The 21,835-nt window shown below is 36.5% G+C and overlaps 1 protein-coding gene across 1 annotated transcript in view; it reads right to left on the reverse strand.

Moving 5' to 3' along the window:
• LOC117596668 (uncharacterized) overlaps positions 1-21,835 on the reverse strand; it is a 118,285-nt gene that overhangs the window by 10,661 nt on the left and 85,789 nt on the right. Inside the window, exons 62-72 of the mRNA XM_053234882.1 lie at positions 19,443-19,619; positions 18,195-18,359; positions 16,476-16,649; positions 16,198-16,371; positions 15,840-16,016; positions 14,108-14,293; positions 13,233-13,400; positions 11,093-11,266; positions 10,510-10,683; positions 4,518-4,691; positions 877-1,047 (exon numbers count right to left, since the gene is read on the reverse strand). Of these exons, the coding sequence (XP_053090857.1) occupies positions 877-1,047; positions 4,518-4,691; positions 10,510-10,683; positions 11,093-11,266; positions 13,233-13,400; positions 14,108-14,293; positions 15,840-16,016; positions 16,198-16,371; positions 16,476-16,649; positions 18,195-18,359; positions 19,443-19,619 (1,914 nt within the window). The remainder of the gene's footprint in view (positions 1-876; positions 1,048-4,517; positions 4,692-10,509; positions 10,684-11,092; positions 11,267-13,232; positions 13,401-14,107; positions 14,294-15,839; positions 16,017-16,197; positions 16,372-16,475; positions 16,650-18,194; positions 18,360-19,442; positions 19,620-21,835) is intronic.

A 21,835-nucleotide genomic window follows, 5' to 3' on the forward strand; every position in this document is an offset into this window, starting at 1 on the left:
TTCAAACATATTTCAACATGACACTGATATCAGAGCTCTGCATATGAACTGATAGCAGTACTAATACAATACTGATTTAATATTGACCTCCAACACTGTAAAACATTTCAAGTGGTTTAGACTTAGAAACCAAAGTTCACCTGCTGCCTTAAAAACATGAGTAAACTCGACTTGAAGATAACCGTTGTTTCAACTAAAAACAAGTCAATGGATTACTTTAAATTTAATTTTTTGAAAACTTATAAACTTCAGTTCAAAATCCAAAACTTGTCACGACAATTGGAGTTAAAGAGAAGAAATAAGTTCACATAACCTATCACATAACATACAGTAAAGTAATCAAGCTTTTCTCCCAAGCTCTTGTTGCTAAATTATACAAAACATCACAAGTGAGATGGCGACTGGCTTTAGTGTTCTCTGTTGACATTCAAGATCTGTCCAGTGTCAGTAAACTTTACATAGTATTATGGCATAAAAAAATGTAACTAGAAAATTACAAAATTCAATATCGATGCAGCATTTCAGGACAGAATTGTCTCACTAGCAATATCTATTATAGGATGGGTCTGTACCTAGTTTATTTTATATTTCTAAAGCCACTAATGTGGGTGTGTGAATTTCACTTCTTAATGATAATTCTGACATCCACATCTCCGAGCTGATCTATAGTTTTTGTAGGACATAGCCTTAAGTTATGAGGGGAAGTGATGACTAATGTGAAATGATCAAAGTGTGCAGAACTGGAACTTGGCACCGAGGAAGGAAAATTTAAAAAGACTAGACGTAAAATATTTTCTTGAATACCAAACAATTCTGATGTAGCTATATTTGTAAATAAAAAAATATATATATTTTTGTACATAGCGAAAACCTCACCTCACAGAGAATTTACAGTTTGATCTCCCTTGTAAATAAGGAAGCAGATTAAATCCTGAGTCGGGGTCAATCCCTCGGAGTTCCAGCTCTGTCAGATGTGATGAGGAGTTTGATGTCAGAGCTTCAGCCAGCTCAGCATAATGCGTTTGTGTGAGACGACAGTTATTCAGCCTGAAAGTAAATCATATTAACAGACATTTCCTGGTGAGACAATGGCAAGTCACAAATATGTCTGACTAAGAAAAACAATATTAAACTTTTTAAGCTCAATTTCAATTTCAAGAAAGAAACAGTAGTTTAGCATAGTAGTAAAACATCTTTGAAGATTTCATAATAATAACAATTTCAGTAAGTGAGAGCAGGCACAAGTGTAACATTTTGATTCGTGTTAAATCACTCAATTTAAATTACAGATATCATACATTTCCTCCCTTTATCATGTGCAAGTTTCCCCAGATCGTCAGCAAGTGCTGTACATTTTCACTGGGCTGTGGTGAGGAGAATGAGGACTGAGGAGCAAGCATGAGAGAGAGTGCCGACCTGTTTATTTTTATTTGCACTGCACATGTCAGCATGGGAAACTAAATACTTGAAATGGAATGAAAAATCAGCCACTTAATAAACTCCCAAAAGCATAACACAACACTGTCCAACGAGGTTGCTCTGCACCACCGCAGGTCTCTTTGTTTAGCACCTCACTGCATGACTCATATATAAATAAGCATTGTTTATGACACTCACATTGCTTATTGTCTTGCCAATACATTAATTGAGTAAGTTCTGAGCCCTCCTTTGAGGTTTCTGTGTATGACTGTGCTTTGTTGCAACTTCTCTGCTGGATTCAACTTTTTAATGATTGGACTTTAAGTGGTTTGACTTCCTGTTTCTGGGTTTGTTGATATTGAGTTATTAACCTCCAGCACATGGAGACTTAACCTTCTTCTGAGTCCCTCTCACAGTTCACTGCAGTTCACAGACCTCCCAACCTTTACGCAATTGTGTAGGTGACCACAAAAATGGGTGGTTTCACATTAGTATAAGCAGCAAAAGATGACACCTTATCCCCAACAGAAACTGACAATTTCCCATTAGATAAATAAGATAAAAACCAATTGATAGCAGTCCTGGAAATGCCAACCCACTGAATAAGCCTATTAATCAACGTCATGTCAATTGTATCAAAGGCTGCACTATGGTCTAATAATACCAGAAGAGAGACTCCCCCTGTGTCAACATGCATTAAAATATCATTTAATACTCTCAGGAGAGCAGTCTCTGTGCTTTTGCAAAAACCAGACTGGAATTTTTCAAAGATGCTGTTAGCCTCTAGTGCATGCAACAGCTGAACAGCAGCCACTTTCTCTAAAATCTTAGAAGTAAAGGGTAGTTTAAAGATAGGTCTAAAATTACTGCCCATATTTGGATCAAGGCTAGGTCTTCTAAGAAGTTGAACAGTCTGGAAGATAGCCTGAGGTTAGAGACTCATTAACAATAGCCTGTATGTAGGGACCAACAGTTCCTAACATCTTCTTCAAAAAATTAGATGGTATGACATCATAATAGCTAGGAGAACATTTCAACTGCCTCACAGTCTCTGTTAATTCCTCTAGGGAAATGGGGGTAAATCAACTCAGAGTGATAGAATTAAATGGGGGGGATTAAATGTTAGCTCTGATGTCACTAATCTTATCAACAAAAAAAACTTTAAAACCTGGTCACAATCAATAGTACAAACAGGAGAAGCAGGTGGAGCTCCATTTACCAACTTTTGTATAATATAACTCTATTATACAAAACCAATAAATCTTTTATGTAGAGATAATGAGCCTGAAGCTTGGTCTGTTTCCATTTATGCTTCATTCATTCATATGTTTCATTCACCTAAGGTGAGAGATTAACCAACCGTTTTGACCTAGTCTTAAAAGGAGCAACAATATCTAATGTTGCAGATGATTAAACCAGTTAACCATAATCACTGACCTCATGCGGCTGAATTATCTGTATACTGTGGTCAGTGAAGAGAGTTGAAACCTTTGCAGTTTATATATGGAAGATTGTTGGAGTTGAAGTTTATGGATTTATGCAGTTTGTTTAGACGTAGCTGATTTAAAGTTAAAAAAAAGTTTAAAAAGACAATGCATCTGTGGTCAGAAACAGAGCTACATGCAGACAAATCTAACGTGAAAATCAGATCCAGTGTATGGCTGCCATTATGTGTGGGACCTAAAAGGTGTTGTACAAAATTAAAAGACTCAGTAGCATTTAAAAATTTAGAGGCATAAATGTCATTAACACGAATATTAAAATCACCAGCTAATATCACTTTGTTAAAACTGAAGTACAACTGATGACAGTAGATCATAAAATTCATTTAAAAATAGCCAAATGCAACTGAAGCCTATGCCTTTCCCGTGTGTGACTGAAAGAATAAAAGTCAGTTATTATAGAATCATAATTGACATATGTCCATAATGATCTTTTAGGTGAGAGTACATGTTTTGATCAATAAATAAATAAATAAATAATCCAAAGTGTACTGTTTTTTTTAAGGTTTGGAAAGCAAAATTATGCTAAATCAAATACTGTAACTAGGTATTATCTAACTAGGTAACTATCTATTTAAATGTCCTCCATGAATAACAATCAACAAAATTGCTAATAGATGAAAGAAAAAAAAAAACAAAACAACCCTAGCCTTATACCTGCCACTGCACTGCCCCTCCAATACCACTCTCTTTTTAATTCAAGGTTGGCAGGTCTGAATTCATTATTAAATAGGCCAAAATTAGTGTGTGCATCTTTTCTATGTCATTGCTGCTACCTTTCTCTACTCTTAACAGTCTGGGAGCCTCTGAACCAGGATTCTGTATTATAATAATAAGAGGTGTTACAACTCTACAGCTGGCTTCATCCATGCATTCTCAAAATCTTGCAGTCCAGTGGGGCATGAACAAACTTTATGCTAACATTTAGTTTAGAGATAAGTGTAAACAACTGTACAGATTTCATTTTTTCAACATGTAATGAAAAAGAAAAAATATGAAAAATTCTTTTGGTTTCTTTTTCTTTTTTTTTTTTTTTTTACCTATATGGCAGGGAAATACTTTTCCCAAGTAACTCAAGCATGAGTGGACAAATCCTGCTGTTTTTTTCTCAGATGGACAAGGAGAAGTGATGAACTTGTTTGCATGTAAGGAAGTAGTACCTGCATGTGTGCATTTAGAGAAATGTTACAATTGTGCTGCGTCTCCCCTACAGGCTGCAGTAGCAAACATTTGTAACCATTATTTAAGGGAAACACAGGTAGTGTATTATTTCACATGTTGTTCCTATAGTTATATTAATTAACTTAAAATGATCAATGATGCATGCTATGCGATAATGGTTTATTTTAACTTATGGATTATTTTAACTTATGGATTGTGTTTAATTTGTTTTGAATAGATCTTAAATCTTTTTAATCAGTTTTGGCAGCAAAATTAAAATGTATAGAAATCCAACTGATTGGTCTGAGATGTTTTTCAGTGTACTGCAAATTCAAATCTATTCTAAATCTTTCTTATAACCATTTATTCATCCATCCATCTATGTATCCACCTCTCTTCCTTATTCCTTCAACAAAGACTAAAAAAATAGCTTACTTCAGTTTCTCCAGAGTGCAGTTTGAGTTCTGCAGTAGAGCAGAGAGCTCCTTCACTCCTGTGTTTCCAATTGTATTCTCACTCAGGTCCAGCTCCTTGAGGTGTGAGGGGTTTGTTCTCAGAGCCGATACAACAGCAGCACAATCTTCCTCAGTGAGACTGCACTTACACAACCTGCAGAGAGAGAGAGAGAGAGAGAGAGAGAGGCAGGCTGAGCAGTTTACTTAATTCCTTTACTTAATTTACCAGTTACTACTAATCATGACTGTCACAGTTACTGAGTACCAGTAGAAAGAACAACACCAGAAGTCAAAAGTCAGAATGCACAAACAGACCTCTGTAATGGATAGAACAAATGTACTAGAGTTCCTTAATACATTAGATCTGCCCTCTATTGGCGATTTACAAAATAAAAACTTAACTGCAGAAATAACCACTGATGAATTACAACAAGCCATGGGTAAACTAAAGTCATGCAAAGCACCAGGGAGTGATGGATTCCCTTCAGAGTGGTACAGAACTTTTAATAAAGAACTGATGCCATTGCTAAGGGACACTTTCAACTGGGTCATAAAAGAAGGAAAAATTCCTCCATCATGGAAAGAGGCTATAATTTCCGTAATCCCGAAGGGAAAAAAAGACAGGGAACACTGTAAAAATTATAGTCCTATATCACTCCTTAATACAGATTATAAAATGTATAGTTCTATTTTAGCATCCAGAATACAATTGTTCTTACCAGATTTGATAGATGAGGATCAGGAACAAACAGGTTTTATTAAAGGTCGACAAACATATGAAAATATTAGAAGAACTCTTCATATAATAGATAGGGCTCATCGAAATAAACTACCTGTTGCTCTAATCAGTCTTGATGCTGAGAAGGCCTTCGACAGGGTCAACTGGGAGTTTCTATCCAATGTATAAAGTCAATATATCAAAACCCAACAGCTAAAGTGAGAGTAAATGGGTCTCTATCAGGAAGATTTCACCTGGAAAGAGGAACTAGGCAGGGTTGCTGTCTTAGTCCTTCTCTCTTCGCCTTCTATACAGAACCACTGGCTCAATTAATCAGACAGCATTTGTCGATACCAGGGGTGGAAGTCAATGGTATAGAACATAAAATTAGTCTGTTTGCAGATGACGTTATGATTTATTTAGCTGAACCCAAGAAACATTTCACAAACCTTATGCAAGTATTAGAGCAATTTAATGAATATGCCGGATATACAGTCAGGTCCATAAATATTGGGACAGTCACACAGTTTTGGTAATTTTGCCTCTGTACACCACCATAGTGGATTTGAAATGAAGCAGTCAAGATGTGACTGAAGCGTAGACTTTCAGCTTTAATTCAAGGGGTTTAACAAAAATTAACCGTTTAGGAATTACAGCCATTTATTACAGAGTTCCTCCATTTTCACAGGCTCAAAAGTAATGGGACTAATTTCCAAGCTCTTGGGCTGCTTTCACAGTATGTTTTGGGTTGTTATCCATTTGTACTGTGAAGCGCTGTCCTATCAGTTTTGCAGCATTTGACTGAATCTGAGCAGAAAGTATAGCTCTGTACACTTCAGAATTCATCCTGCTACTTCTATCAACAGTCACATTATCAATAAACCCCAGTGACCCAGTTCCATTGGCAGCCAAACATGCCCATGCCATAACACTGCCTCCACATGTTTGACGGATGATGTGGTATGCTTTGGATCATGAGCCCTTCCTTTCCTTCTCCATACTCTTCTCTTCCCATCATTCTGGTACAAGTTAATCTTGCATCAGAACTGGTCAGGCTTTTTTTTAGAGGTTTTTTAGCAAAGTCTAATCTGGCCTTTGTGTTCTTGAGTGTTACAAGTCAGGAACACTCTGGAGGAGGTAGGCCTATCATTGTCAAAGGGCCACCTTCATGAATGTAAATACAGACGGTTTACCTCAAGATGCAAACCGCATCTTGAGGTAAACCGTCTGTATTTACATTCATGAAGGTGGCTCTTTGACAATGAAAGGCCTACCTCCTCCAGAGTGTTCCTGACTTGGCTAGATGTTGTGAAGGGGTTGTTCTTCAATAAGAAAAGAATTCTGCAATCTTAGTTGTTTTCTGTGGTCTCCAAGGCCTTTTCGTGTTGCTGAGCTCGCCAGTGCATTCCTTCTTTTTAAGAGTGTACCAAATTGTTGATTTGGCCCTCCTAAAGTTTCTGCTATCTCTCTGATAGGTCTGTTTTGGTTTTTCAGCCTAATGATGGCCTCCTTCACTTGCATCAACACCTCTTTGGATGGCATAGTGAGAGTTCCCATGAACAGCTACCAAATGCAAATTCAACACTTGGAATCAGCTCCAGACCTTTTATCTCCTTAATTTATCATGATATAAGGAGGAAACAGGCCACAGCTGGCCATGAAACTGCTTATCAGTCAATTGTCCCATTACTTTTGAGCCTGTGAAAATGGAGGAACTCTGTAATAAATGGCTGTAATTCCTAAACGGTTAATGCAATATTTTTGTTAAACCCCTTGAATTAAAGCTGAAAGTCTACGCTTCAGTCACATCTTGACTGCTTCATTTCAAATCCACTGTGGTGGTGTACAGAGGCAAAATTACCAAAACTGTGTCACTGTGCCAATATTTATGGACCTGACTGTAAATTAAATGTAACAAAAACCCAAATTCTTATGTTTAATTGTAAACCAAACACGGAACTCAAACAAAACTATGACATTAATTGAGATGCAAAATGTCTAAAATACCTAGGTGTAAATTTAACTAAGGAATTGTATAGGGCCAATTATGATCTAATTACTAATAATATAACGAGCGATATTGAGAGGTGGTCCACGTATCCCATGAGCTTCACTGATAGGATAAGAGGAGTAAAAATGAATATTTTACCACGTTTGCTGTATCTGTTAATAAATTTTCATGATCATGATGAGCAACTTATGATGAACACACTGTCTAGGCCTCAATAAAATCAATTAAATTAAAAATATGTTACTAAAATAAGACACATACAAACAAGAACCTGCCTGTTTCCCATAAGCAAGCCATCTCCACAACTCATTCCAGTATTCATTTCAGCTCTTGTCTGACCAGTCATTGTCATTAAGAGAGGTGGTCAATTACTCAGACACATTGTCTGTTGTTGTAGACACAGGCACAATGAGGAACTTCATCGACCATGAGCTCATTGCATGACTTCAGCTAAAACTCCAACCACTCCCCAAATTCGAGAGTTAACTAAATGCATCTTCCCCACTACTCAAGTGCCCAAGCTATATGTGCCACCTTGACTGAGAGAGAAAGTGATGACTTGGGCTCATTTGTCCACAAATATCTACAAATTAATTTCTTCATGCGCCAAGGCCCAAGTCCCAAGAACACTGCCAGTAGGTAAACTATGTCTACTACCCACACCACATTGCCCCAGGTCACAGGAGGTCATTGATTTCATCACTAATTTCCCACCATCTCAGCATTACCCCACAATTCTAGTAATCATTGACTAATTTTCAAAATTCCTCTGACTAATTTCCTTGCCTACATTGCCTGCATTCCTTGTCTCAAGACAGCAGAACTTCTGTTCACTCATGTATTCTGATATTCTGAAATCCCAGAGGACATATGAACGAGTGGCTCAGTTAACATCGTTATTGTGGACATCCTTTATGGAAAAATCCAAAGGCCACAATGAGTCTCACATCAGGCTAACACCCACAGTTTAATGGACAAGTAGACAGAGATAACCAGGAGACTGGCAGGTTTGTGTGTCAACAACCAAGAGGTCTGGGCTCGATCGTTACTCTGGACAGGGTTCACCCAGAATTCCCTCGGTCACTCAGCCACTCGTTTAGCCCAGTTCTACTTTGTGCTCGGGTGAAAGCAACTCTTATTCCTATGGAATATTAATCCAGCTGATCCACCTGTTGGTGATGAATTGTTCAGAAGAAGTGACCAAGTCTGGGAAACAACACATCAACATTTAATAAAAGACTTGGTTGACTGTCACAGAGGAGAAACCCACAAGGTATGAAGCAGGAGACAGATGAGGCTGTCCACAAAAGAGTAAGACATGGCTGCAGGAAATTGTCCCACAAATACATTCGCCCATTCAACGTTTTTCACCTTATTAAATGGTATGATATACTGTACTAACATAACCTACCCTGTCACAGCTGCCTAGCACACTCATTCCATTCCATCAGGTCTAAAACCCATGACCTCTGGCTCACTAACAAAGGGGAAACTATACATTTGTACCTCTAGCTCCTTTCACAGTGGAAGGCCAACCTGGAAATCATACACTGACACTGTCAATAAGGTAAACTTCAGTATCTTATTGACTGGGAAGGATATGGCCAGAGAAAAAAAGCTTAATCCCAGCACAAGTGGACCTCTTTTTTTCCAAGAATTCCACAGTAGACTTCCCGATCATCCAGGGCCATGTCCCACAGGTCGTTCAGGAAATAATTTGCCAGCTTCAGGTCACCCAACAGATTTTTAGTTGGATTCAGGTCTGGGCTCTGGCTCGGTCCTTCAGAAACATTGATCTTCATTTGGTTAAGCCATTCCTTTGTTGATTTGGATGTATGCTTTGTGTCATTGTCGTGCTAAAATGGGAAATTCCTTTTCATCTTCAGCTTACTAGCAGACACCTGAAGCTTTTGCACTAAAATTGACTGGTATTTGCATCTATTCATTATTCCCTCCACCTAGATAAAAGCCCCAGTTCTGTCTGAAGAAAAGCAGCCCTAATGCATGATGCTGCCACCACCATGCTGCACTGTGGGTATGGTGTACTTTTGGTGATGTGCTTTTTTTTTGCACCAAACATACCTTTTGGAATTATGGAATTATTATATCTTTTGGAATTGTTCTCATCAGACCATAACACATTTTGCCACATAGTTTGGGGTGATTTAGTTGAGCTTGGATGTTTTTTGGGCTTCCGTCTAGCCGCCTACCCCACAGCCCAGACATGAAGAATACAAGAGATTGTTGTCATATGCAGAGAGTAATCAATACTTGTCAGATATTCCTGCAGCTCCTTTAATATTGCTGTAGGTCTCTTGGCAGCCTCCCTGGAAGCTTTTTGTCTTGTCCTTTTATAAAATTTGGAGGGATGTCTTGTTCTTGGTGACGTCACTGTGGTGCTCCATTTTCTCCATTTGTTGATGATGGCCTTTCCAGTGTTCTGATGTTTTGGAAAATCTTTCATACCTCTCTCCTGATTGATATCTTTCAACAAGTGAGACACCATGCATTCTTTGTAAGCTCTTTGTGGACCATGGCTTCATCGGTCAGATGAAACCAAGATGATGTGAAGAAACAGATTGTCTTTATTTGGGGTTAATCAGAATAATTTCATTGATGACAGCTGTGTGATAATTACTTTTGAAAATGAGATGGAATGTGATTGGTTCATTCTGAACACAGCCACAATTATAAAAGGGTGTGCACACTTACGCAACCAGGTTATTTTAACTTTTTTATTTTTCCTATTTTTCCCAAAAATCTTTCTGATTGTTTTTCACTTAATTTTTACATTCATATAATTTCACAGTGATGGTGGTTTCATTTTTTTTTACGTCACAAAAACCTGACATTTTAACAGGGGTGTGTACACGTTTTATATCCATTGCACACACATGGCCATAACTAGCTATGAGACCACATCAGGGTCTGGACCTCTGTATTTTTAAAAGGTTTTGTGCTTGTCCAGTTGTCAAAATCTATATGGAAACAGTAACATCCTAATAAATTGGTTGCAGAATCTGAAGAACTTTTGCAAAAAAAAAAAAAAAAAAAAAAGTACTTTTCACATTTATTTTTTTCCCAGACTCAAGGTTGTTTTATCCCCAAGTTCAGTAAGATTGGTGAAGTGTGAATGCTGTTTACAAGCTCAGGAGCAGTCCAGAAACTCCTCTTGAAAATGGTTAAAAAAAATGGTTTTGGGACATATATGTTTATTATAATATGTTTGTAGTTGTTCCTTACGTAAGTTTCTGCAGTCTGTAATGTGGATCCTGCAGCAGAGCTGAGAGCTGCTTCACTTTGATGTCTTTAGGTGTTTTGTTGCTCAGATCCAGCTCCCTGTGCAGTAAGGGGTTTTTACCTACAATTCTTTTAAGACACATGTAGGCTTCCTCTGCATCAGCACTTTTCAACAATCTGTAAAGAAGAGGAAAACTGGCATCTTAAATGAGAGCATGTATAACAAATGTATAATGATAGCAATATCCTCATCTGACTATATCTGTTACAGAATCAGTGCACACTAATCCTTATTTTTTAATAAATGGATAAATATTCAGCCTTTATTGTTACTATTTATATCTGTTCCAGCTTCCATCAAACTTCCATCCATCTATCATCCTGGATAATCAGCAAGACAATTTAAAATTTCAGTATAATATAGTGTGTGTGTGTATATATATATATATATATATATATATATATATATATATATATATATATATATGGCAAATGGCAAACTATCAACATTTACTACAGATATGTTTGCAAAGCAGTTACTGAAAATGATTGAATGAATAATAATGTATGCTTATAGAAAAATCACCTCAGTGTGAGTTTGTTATTTTGACTAGTTTGTGCATCAGTGAGCAGCTTCACTCCTGATTCTCCAGGGTCGTTCCCACTGAGATCCAGCTCTATCAGGTGTGATGAGGGGTTTGATTTCAGAGCATCGGCCAGAGCAGCGTATCCTCCCTCTGTTATACTGCAGTCTGAAAGTCTACAAGGAAGAACAAAAAATTCTTTTGATTTTTTTTTTTTTAGAAATACTCATGTAGAAAAGCTCTGTAATTCTTGGCAAAAATAATAATTTGAGTGTAGAAATAAATTATTTTAATTATTTTGTCCTCTTTGTAAACACAAGATAAACTAATAATTTTTATGGCTGAAATTTTATGAACTAGGAAACATGTTTTATTGTCAACATTGATAATTAGCATAACAGTATGGGTGGGTAATCTGACAAAAAATATATCACATTTTTTCAGGCTTGATCAAGATCCACAATATTAAAGCAACCACACTAATTTACCTATTGATAAAAATACAGGTCTACAAGGAAACACAACTTCAAAGAAAAGAATAAAAGAAACCACTTAGGCCAAAGTACTTTTTCAAATTAATATTAATAAAGTGCCCTTCAACAAAAAGTAAATATTTATTTATAAAATGAAAAGAATCAAGCATGGATAGCATATTAAAAAAATAAAAGTACATCAACTATACTAATGTCTTCAGCATTTAAATGTGCAGTAAATATAGCAATGGTGGCGCAGTGGTTACAGCATTAGGCTACTGATCAGAAAGTTGTTCAAATCCCAGCAAAGCCAAGCTGCCCTGTAGGATCCTTAAGCAAGGCCTTTAACCCTCATGTACTCAGTTGTAACCTGTCTCAACAATACACTGCATTGGATAAAAGTGTCAGCTAAATGAGATGAATGTAAATGTAAAATATGTGCAATAAATGGAAAGGTTATTGACAGGTGAACGAGTATTTAAATATGTTTAATACTGAATGCATTAGCTGAGTTGCTTTATATTTTTATTTAACATTTTCATTTCACTTTCATTAAAATACAGCAATGAAATGTTTACCAAAGTGTCTATATTTTTCATCAGTCTTGGTGGAATTCAGTATTTTAGCAAATCAAATGATCAAATATCTCACTGTAAGTATCACACTGTTCGTTCATTAAACTCCAACTGTTTTTGGTGAAGAGCGAAGCCTGTGTGAAAATTTCCTCTGAAGCCCCACAGCGCTAATAGACACTCAGTGAAGCCCATGCATCTCGGCTGTTTTTTTTTTTTTTATAGATTCATGTACACAGTGTTTTAAAGGGATGAAAGATTAATGCTCGTTGGACAGGCCTTTAACACGTCATTTTAATTCCCAACCGGACGCACGGCTTTACGGAGAGTAAATGAAGTGTGGGTTAGTTTTGCACAGAAAAAATTCCCTAAGCATCTCAACGTTTATTGGCCAGTGCGCTTGTCATTTGTCCCGCCTTTGGACACATGGCTTCTCCTCATGATGATTGGTAGACCTCTCAAAGGGGTGGAACCTCGTAATCAAGTGCCAATCACTGAAAGGATAAAGAATGTGACTGACAACTCAAATTTCTGTGCCATTATAACATATCGGCACAATTTGAATCGCTTGGAGGCTGCTGTAGTGGTGTAATTTGTAAATATTGTAAATAAATTGTAAAAGTAAAGTTCTGTTTTATTATTTGCATTAATTTCTGAATTTTTTTAATGTTTATAAGTCTTGCTAGCTGTCACTTCCTTCTTCAGCTAGCTGCTTTTTGGGACAAAATGACCGACACTGCTAAGGTTGAGCTGATTTTAGAAAAGTCTTTTGATGGTCATGCTTGAGGAGAGACTGGAAATTAAACAAAAAGGCAGACTAATTATTATTATTTGTAGGTTATGTGGAGCGTCTGGCATTTAAGTGTCTGAGTTACTGTAGAAACAATAACATGTTAGAAAGAGCTCATTAATATAAACCTATCATTCATGTTAAATGTGTAAATTGTAATGTTTATGTATACTACAGATAACCAATAATTAATAACTGTTGTGCTTCCTTTATTTTAATAACCACCAGCCTCCACTGACGTGGACAATTATTTAATTCCCAAACATATGTATAGTCACCACAGCACTGTGACAGATCATGGTGTTACCTCACAGTCTCCAGTTTACAGTGTGGACTCTTCAGTTCTGCAGAGAGCGGCTTCACTCCTGAATCCTGAATCCTGTTCTTACTCAGGTTCAGCTCCTTCAGGGTGGAGGATCTGAGAGCTGTGAGCAGAGCTGAACATCCTTTCTCTGTCAGATTACACTCACTGAGCCTGAAAGCACAATAAAATACAGTTAACTGTGGATTTTTATGTATGCAGTTCTATAGATAGGATGACTTGTCCTCAGCAAATAATTTATTACTACTGGAAATGATATTTAAATAAAATGGATAAACTGAAAGAAGCAAATTACTAAACATTTAAAATTCTTTTTTTTTGGGGGGGGGGTCCCCCCAAGATTTTATCTCTAATTTGTTCATGGCCAGTTACCACCCATCAGGCAGCTCTTCCCTACCAACCAGGGACAACCAGCTAACAACAAGTCAAGTGCTGTAGACACTACTCTTTCACTACCCACTGCAAGAGGTGTCAATATGTATGTATATTTCTATGTATGTATATGTATGGATATATCCTGTTTTTCTAGTTGTTAAAATTTTACTTTTAGCTAATGACATTTTTGTCATTTATTTTCTATTTATGTAAGCGTTAGTGATTGTTTTTTTAGTGAGTTAGTGAATCCAAGTTCATCGTACTAGTTAAATGACAATAAATCTATTCAGATTCTAAGTGTCATTGTGATTGATGGGGAGAGAGTATGCCACCCCTCCCTTTCTTGGGCTCCTGGCCACAGATGGCTGAGGCATCATCAGATTTGCAGATGATGGGGTGAAAGCTTTTCTGTTGCACTACTCAGGAGCCTCGCACTTACATTTCTAATTAAAATATCCAGATTAATGTAAAAATAAATTCCTTACTGAATTTTTTCAGGTCTGAAGTGTGGATCCTTCAGCAGATCCTTCAGTAGATCAGAGAGTGTCTCTACTTCTGAATCTCCTTTTATTTTCCCACTCAGATCCAGATCCGTCTGCAGTATTGGGTTTATACCCAGATCTTTAGTCAGATGATCATAAGCTTTCTGCGCATCAGGACTTTTCAACAACCTGTAGAGAGAGAAAGAACAGAGAAACGCTAACACTAATTTTATTTACAGTAATGCAGTGCTACATTTTTATTAAATGTTTGGTCCACGTTGATGGAAATAGTGGAAATCTGCTATTAGTTTTGTAAGGTGTATTTATATTGAGATCATCTGACACTTTAATTACACACAGGTCGACACCATTGAGCTAACTGTGTGTCCTTTGATGGCAGCTGCTTTCGCTAGAACTAATGTAGGGGTTTCACAGGAACAGTATTAAATACTCATGAAATCACAACTTTCACATTTTTTATTTGTAAATAATTTTAAAATCTATATTGACCCCCCCCACCCCACCCCACATTATGGGCTATTTTGTGTAGATTAATAACATATCCATCTAATGTCCAAATAAATTCATTTCAGTTCCAGGTTATAACTGTCAAAATAGACCAGGACAGTACTCCTTGTTTCCTGGTTACTTCTTGGTTTGGTCTTTATATACGCACAGGACTTTCAGTTAATATTGGCAAAATCTTGCCATTCTTTAGAGTTGTGTTCTGAGTGATGTTTGTCCTGATTGCATATTCTGTCTTTGCTATGCCTTGTTTGCAGTTTCTGTGTAAAGAATGTGTAAGCATAAGCGAAAGTGGTAGCATTTCATTGCAGTGTCCCTAACTGCACAAATATTTCAAGCAAACATCTGCACTTTCACTCATTTCCCACACTGGTATGACGTATACCAAGGTATGGATTTTACCATAGATATTGTGATAAACCCAAAAATGGACAATCAGTAACAGATAAACACAAATGTGAACAGCTAGAAACTTAATAAATTTACATGTAGTTTGAAAATGTACTGTTAACTGTTTACAGTGATGCTGCATGGAACTACTACTGTGAATGTTAGGAACCTGTGACATATAGTGAGGTAATTGTGTCTATACAGACTGAATGTTAAATATGAACATTATTATTTTAAAAAATGTGCAATATGAAAAAAATATATACCAACAATTATGTGCTAAAGTGTGCAATGTATGTACCATATGACTAATAAATATGTACTTATTGTATATACAGTATGAACAAGTAACAGTATAACACAAGGCACCAGCTATGGATCATACCTGTTGGTGTCTTCCACCTCCTGCTAATACACTACATACTGTAGGTTGTTGCATACTGCCTACTGCCTGTGTGTGTGTGTATTTTCAAATAACAGTGAAATCCATTCTAGTGCCCTTTGCTATAATAATAATAATAATAATAATAATAATAATAATAATAACAAGTTAATTAATTTTTTTGTATGTTGTGATATATCATTATCATCTGGATAGTGAAAAATATTGTGTTATAAATTTAAGCTCATGTCGCCCACCACTAATGTGTTTGACCATTGACCATTGAACATTGATTGTGGAGTGTGATTCAATAAACTCACTAATCCTTATTATTCTGTTGAGTCTGGTACATTACAGTGACTTGACAAAATGTGGAAAAGTTTAAGGCTGTGAATACTTATGCAAGCCAGTACATATACCGTGGGAAAAAATGCTCACCTCAGTGTCTTCAGTTTACAGTTTTGGTCATTCATTAAATTCCTGAGCTCCTTCACTCCTGATGCTCCAGGGTCGTTCCCTCCGAGATCCAGCTCCATCAGGTGTGATGAGGGGTTTGATTTCAGAGCTTTAAACAGAGCAGTGTATCCTTCCTCTGTTATACTGCAGCCTGAAAGTCTGGGGAAAAGAAGAAAATTAAAATGAATAATAATAATAAAAAAATAAAAAAAACACCAACCTAACCATTCTGAATGGTTGCTGACTAATCAGTTCCTACCTGCTGTAGACATGTATAGAGTGGAATAAAAATGTCATTCCACCTCCATGATCTAGTAATGTATACTATTAAATAACTTACACAAGCTTCTGGAGTTTGCAGGATGAACTCTTTAGTAGAGTAGAGATCTTATCCACTCCTGGATTTCCCAGTGTATTCTCACTCAGGTCCAGCTCTGTCAGGTGTGAAGGGTTTGAAGTAAGAGCTGATATCAGATCAGTACAGCCTCTCTGTGTAATACCGCTCTTACTCAGCCTGCAGACAGAGAACACAGCTGAGAAAAAGTGTCTAAAAACTCACATGATCATTAGTGTAAGAAAAAAAATAAAAATACCAGCTGCAGAAGTCAGACCACACACCTGAGTTTCTCAGTTCTACAGTGTGGATCCTTCAGTAGAGCAGAGAGCTGCTTCACTCCTGAGTCTCCAGATATTTTCCCACTCAGATCCAGTTCTGTCTCCAGTAAGGGGCTTTTACCCAGAACTTTAGTGAGAGAATCACAGGCCTCTTCTGCTTCAGGAGTGTTCAAGATCCTGCAGAGAGAAAATACATTTCAATATGACACTGATATCAGAGCTCTGAGTATGGACTGATATCAATATTAATACTGATTCGATCTGATATTAGAAATGGCAGCTATCCTTTGTTCTCAGTTGATGCTGAAGATGGGTCTCATGTGATTAAACATCGTACACTTTCATGCATCTGAGGTCACTATGGTTGAATTCAGGGAAACTGAGAAATTGTGTTTTGGCCATTTTCTTCCCTATAACATACTTTGACACCAGAAGTTTAATAACATGGTGTTTGTATTTACATACAAAGTACATACCAGTACATACCATTTCTATGTCGCAAACATTGTGGTGTCTTTAAAAAAAAATACCCATGATGAAAATCTGAGAATGTGCACTTTAACCACATGCGAATTGTTTGAGTACATTTTAAAACTGTGGAGAACAGAGGCAAATAAAAAAATATATATATATGTATGCCTTTGTCCTAAACATTATGGAGGTCACTGTATATGAAACTGGTTTGGATTTTTCAAAACATTCAAAGGCAAGTTTGGCACATCTAGAGGAAATGTGACACCTTTGTTTAACCATCTAAAAAGAAAGCACCCCAAAGAGCATGCTGAAAGACAGATAACACAGGGTGCGCATGTGAATGCAACAGCACTGCATCCAGAAACAGACCTGAGGCAAACAACAATAACAAAGGTGCTTGAAAAAGGCACTACTAATGAGAAAACAAGAAAGGGCTGGAAAGACATCCCTGATGCTGTTACATTTCACCTGGTCAAGAACATAATACCCATCAAAGTGGTTAAAAACAAAGGTTTTAAGTGACTTCTAAAAACAGTTTTTCCTCATTACCACTTACTGAGTCACCAATATTCTTCTAACATGGCCATTCCTCAAAATGCAGAGAAATGCAATAAAAACTAAAACAATGAAACATAAATAGCTTATATATAAAATGTTATATAAAATGTAAACCAACTCTGCTGATGCATTAAGTATTATATATTTAAATAATCACTCACCTGTCAATCACCTTTCTATTAATTGCACTTAGAAAATGCTGAACAGATTAGTAGAGGTGATGTACTTTTTATTTAACATTTTTAAATATGTTTAGAAATTATTATTTACACTTTAAAACATTTACATTTCGCTAATAAACACTATTAAAATTGTTTGAAAAGGTACTTTGCCCTAGCTGGTCTCCGTTATTCTTTTCTCTGAGGTCATGTTTCCTTGTAGAGCTATATTTTAATCAGTTAGTTTAATTTACTCTGTTCAGTAAATTGCTAAATAGTCTTAAAGCCAACATGAACAGTGATCATGATCACACTGCAGATGCAACCTGATGAAAATTATAGTATCGTATTTTTTTTTTTGCCAGATTGCCTGTCCCCACTGATACCCAAACTCGTTATAGGATTTCTCACCTGGTTTATATTATGTTAAATGTGCAAAACTTTGAAAAGTAAAATATTTTCAAAATACAAAACATTTATAATGTTGCTTAGATTTATAAACAATAAAATGTAGATTTTGTACAAAACTCACCTCACAAATAATTTACAGTCTGAATTCTCTAAATGTCGAAGTAGGTTCAGTCCTGAGTCAGGGTCGTTCTCTCTGAACTCCAGCTCTATCAGGTGTGATGAGTTTGATTTCAGAGCATCAGCCAGATCACCACATTGAGTTTGTGTAAGCTTACAGTTATTTAGTCTAAAAGTAAAACATAATAAAGGGCATTTTACGGTAAAACAATGGCATGAGAGTGACAGTATAACATCACTGAAGGGTTTGTAATTAATAGTAGACGCTGCAGTAGCCAACACTTATAACCATTATTTAAGGGAAGCACAGGTACTGTCACATTTTACATGGGATTCATATATCCAGATTAATTAACATAAAATAAATAATAAAGAATGTTATGCTTCAAAATAAGGATTTAGATTAATTTCTTATGAACAGATCTTTTGACTCAGAGTAGAAGTTTCAAATTAATTTTTTTTAGTCATCAGGGCCTAAATAATAATTTGGTCCTCACCAACTTCAATAAACAAATAACCTCAGATGACAACAAAAAACACAACAGATTTCAATATGTAATAATTTTTTCCCAAAAAATTAACCAACATTTATGAAGAAACCAGGTGGGAAAATATAAGCACACCATATAATTCTGTTACATGTAGAACCACCTTTAGCAACAATAACTTGAATTAAATGTTTACTGTAGGAGTTTAGGTCTCTCTCATTGTTTTGGAGAAATGAAACCACAAATTGAAACGTGTTTTTTGTTGTTACCTGAAATTATTTGTTTTATATATATATATATATATATATATATATATATATATATATATATATATATATATATATATATGTCAATTTAAATCATAATATAATTGTGTTACTCTAGTATATAAATTCATGTGTGCTACAACATATATTAAATTCTCTATATTTTGTAAATCTGGTCAAAACCCAGAAATTCATCAGTATAAAAATTAGGACTACAATTATGATAAAGAACAAGACAATGATTTGGACTACAGCCCTGTTTTTATTCATAACTGAGCAGATAATTTTAAAAAAATCACTTTAATATCACAATGTTTATCGATTGATTATGACTGGAGAATGATATGATGGTGTAGTGGACTCATGATCTCATCATAATTTTGCTCTTTTAATACTAAAATGTGGCAGCTTCAAAAGTAACACTGTGACCAAACACTCCTGATTGAATTGATTTGTACTGTTATTGAAACTGTTAATTATGAAGACATTATTACTCACTTTAGTTTCTGCAGATTACATTTAGGATTCTTCAGGAAATTGCACAGATTTCTCAGTCCAGACTCTCCTGGTTTATTCCCGTTTAGATTCAGCTCTCTCAGGTGTGAAGGATTTACAACCAGAGCAGAAGTCAAATGTGCACAGTCATCCTCTTTAATACTGCCTTCTTTATACAACCTGCAGATAGAGAGAGAGAGAGAGAGAGAGAGAGAGAATTTTACAGTAAGAGATAAATTTATCTGTAATTTTACTCATTTTATCCTTCTTTTATAATTATTCTGTATATAGTGCCTTTACATTGTCCTTAATTTATGGACGTCATTTGCACTATTTTTTGGTTTATTTTAATCTATTAGTATTTTATTCTATTTGGTTTTATCTTTTATTTTATTTCTCCTGTTTTACACTACCCTTCCTTTGTACTTGCTTTGGCATTACAAATGTACAATTATATGTCATGCCAATAAAAATGAAACATGAAACCTGAAAGAGAAAAAGAGAGAGACTTTGACTTTAGCATAGTTTTAGCATATTTACATTATTATTTACATTGTTTAGCATATTTACATTTTTTTTTTAAATGAACCCCGTCAGACACCCCACCAAACCCACTACCCAAAAACCCAAACCCCTTTCAGTCTTACTTTCATTATAATCCATAAATCCATATGAAAGTCCACAGTCCCATTCATAGTAAAGAGTTTCTTTCAGCTGATGTTCATTTTCTTAATCTACAACTTCTATGGAGTGAGAGCACTTTCAGGTTTTCATTTTTTGTAACATGTTGTGCTGAGTTTACAAATTTTGCTTTGTCTGGATAGCAGTTTTAGTGAGATGTTCCTTTTTCCTTTGGTCGACACTAAAAAAAAAAAAGTTAATCTGTGCTGTGGTGTAGAGATGTTCAGGCTGTTCTGAACAGTCTGATCTTTGGCTGATCTGGGCTGACCTCATTTTCCTCCATGTGTGTGAGCTGTTCCCCTCCTGTAGCTCCTGTACTGCACTCTGGGATTCATTCCTTAAACTTGCTATTGTTTCTCAGTCTCAGTGTGTTCCTGTGTGAGCTCTGTAGTTTCTTCTGCTGCTGCTTTACAGGGTCAGTGCAGTCACTGAGGGTGGGGCCGCTACTAATGCTAACACCTGCAACAGTTTTAGTGCTAACACCATCTGCGGTGTCTATGATGTTGATTGCAATAACATCCACGTCAGCATGACTGTTAGTGTTGGTCGAGGAGATAGAGTCGGTATTGCGATAGTGTTGTGTTTCTCACTGAACTCCTCTATCTCTGGCTCTGGTGTGTCACTGCTGTGTATATCGTTTACTCCAGGCTGCAGCTCTCCATTATTCTCCTGCTGATTGTCGCCGTGCTGCTGCTGCTGTAACCCGGTTGAGTCACTCTCTGAGCTACCTGACTGCACAGCCCTGCGTGGACAGCCAAACTTCTTGTGTCCAGTATCCCCACACTCAAAGCATTTCAGGTGTTCCACGGTAGCAAACACAGTGTAATTACTGTCCCCAGTGCATTTCAAATTCACATCAAGAGTCTTGTCTTGACTAATTATAAATATAAAAACTTGTCTGCAAAAAGACAAGACATGCTTCACTGCCGAGTTTTTGCATCCGAGTGGGATCATTCTCATGGGGCTGGCGAACTTCCCAAAGTGGGCCAGGTCCTTTATTATCACCTTATCTTGAATGAAAGGGGGCATGCTAAAAATGGAAAACAAACAAAAACTCGTAACCTGTAACAGGGTTCCTTTTACCCATATTCCGGTCTGGATCAGCTTAATAATGAGGTTTTTTTGTCTCAGGAACACCACCACTGCTTTGTTCATTTGGAAGGCAAAGTAAATGTTTTCACAGCCGACCTGCTCTCCTGCCGCTAAGAGCACCTCCTCCACCTGTGCTCCATTCTCAGGAACACAGTGTCCCTGCCGGCCTCAGAAGCCATGGTGTCCCGCTCACTCTTCCACTTTCAGCTGTTTGCAGATTATATACTTCACTTATTACTTTACTTCTCAAGGTTTCGTCCTCATATCGTCTCAGGGAGTTTTTCTTGCCACTGTGGCCTCATTAGGGTTAAACTCACACATTTATAATTTATTTTCATTTAATTTATTTTGAATGAATTTATTTCTGTAAATTTGCTTTGTGACAATTCCCACTGTTAAAAGCGCTTAAAATAAATAAAATAAAATTGAATTGAATTGAACTACTTTAAACTTTCAATCCGTAATTCCAGTGGAGGAAAGGGGAAAAAAAGCAAGCAGAAAATTGGCAAAACACTAGAGAGCTCTGCAGGCCTTCCCTCTGCACTCAGCACATGCACAGAGAAAGTGAGAGAGACTTTCAAAATTTCCTTTAATTACTCGTTAGTTTCCTCCAAGGGTTTATT

This window comes from Pangasianodon hypophthalmus, chromosome 6 (assembly GCF_027358585.1).
Source record: "Pangasianodon hypophthalmus isolate fPanHyp1 chromosome 6, fPanHyp1.pri, whole genome shotgun sequence".
Classification (NCBI taxonomy): domain Eukaryota; kingdom Metazoa; phylum Chordata; class Actinopteri; order Siluriformes; family Pangasiidae; genus Pangasianodon; species Pangasianodon hypophthalmus.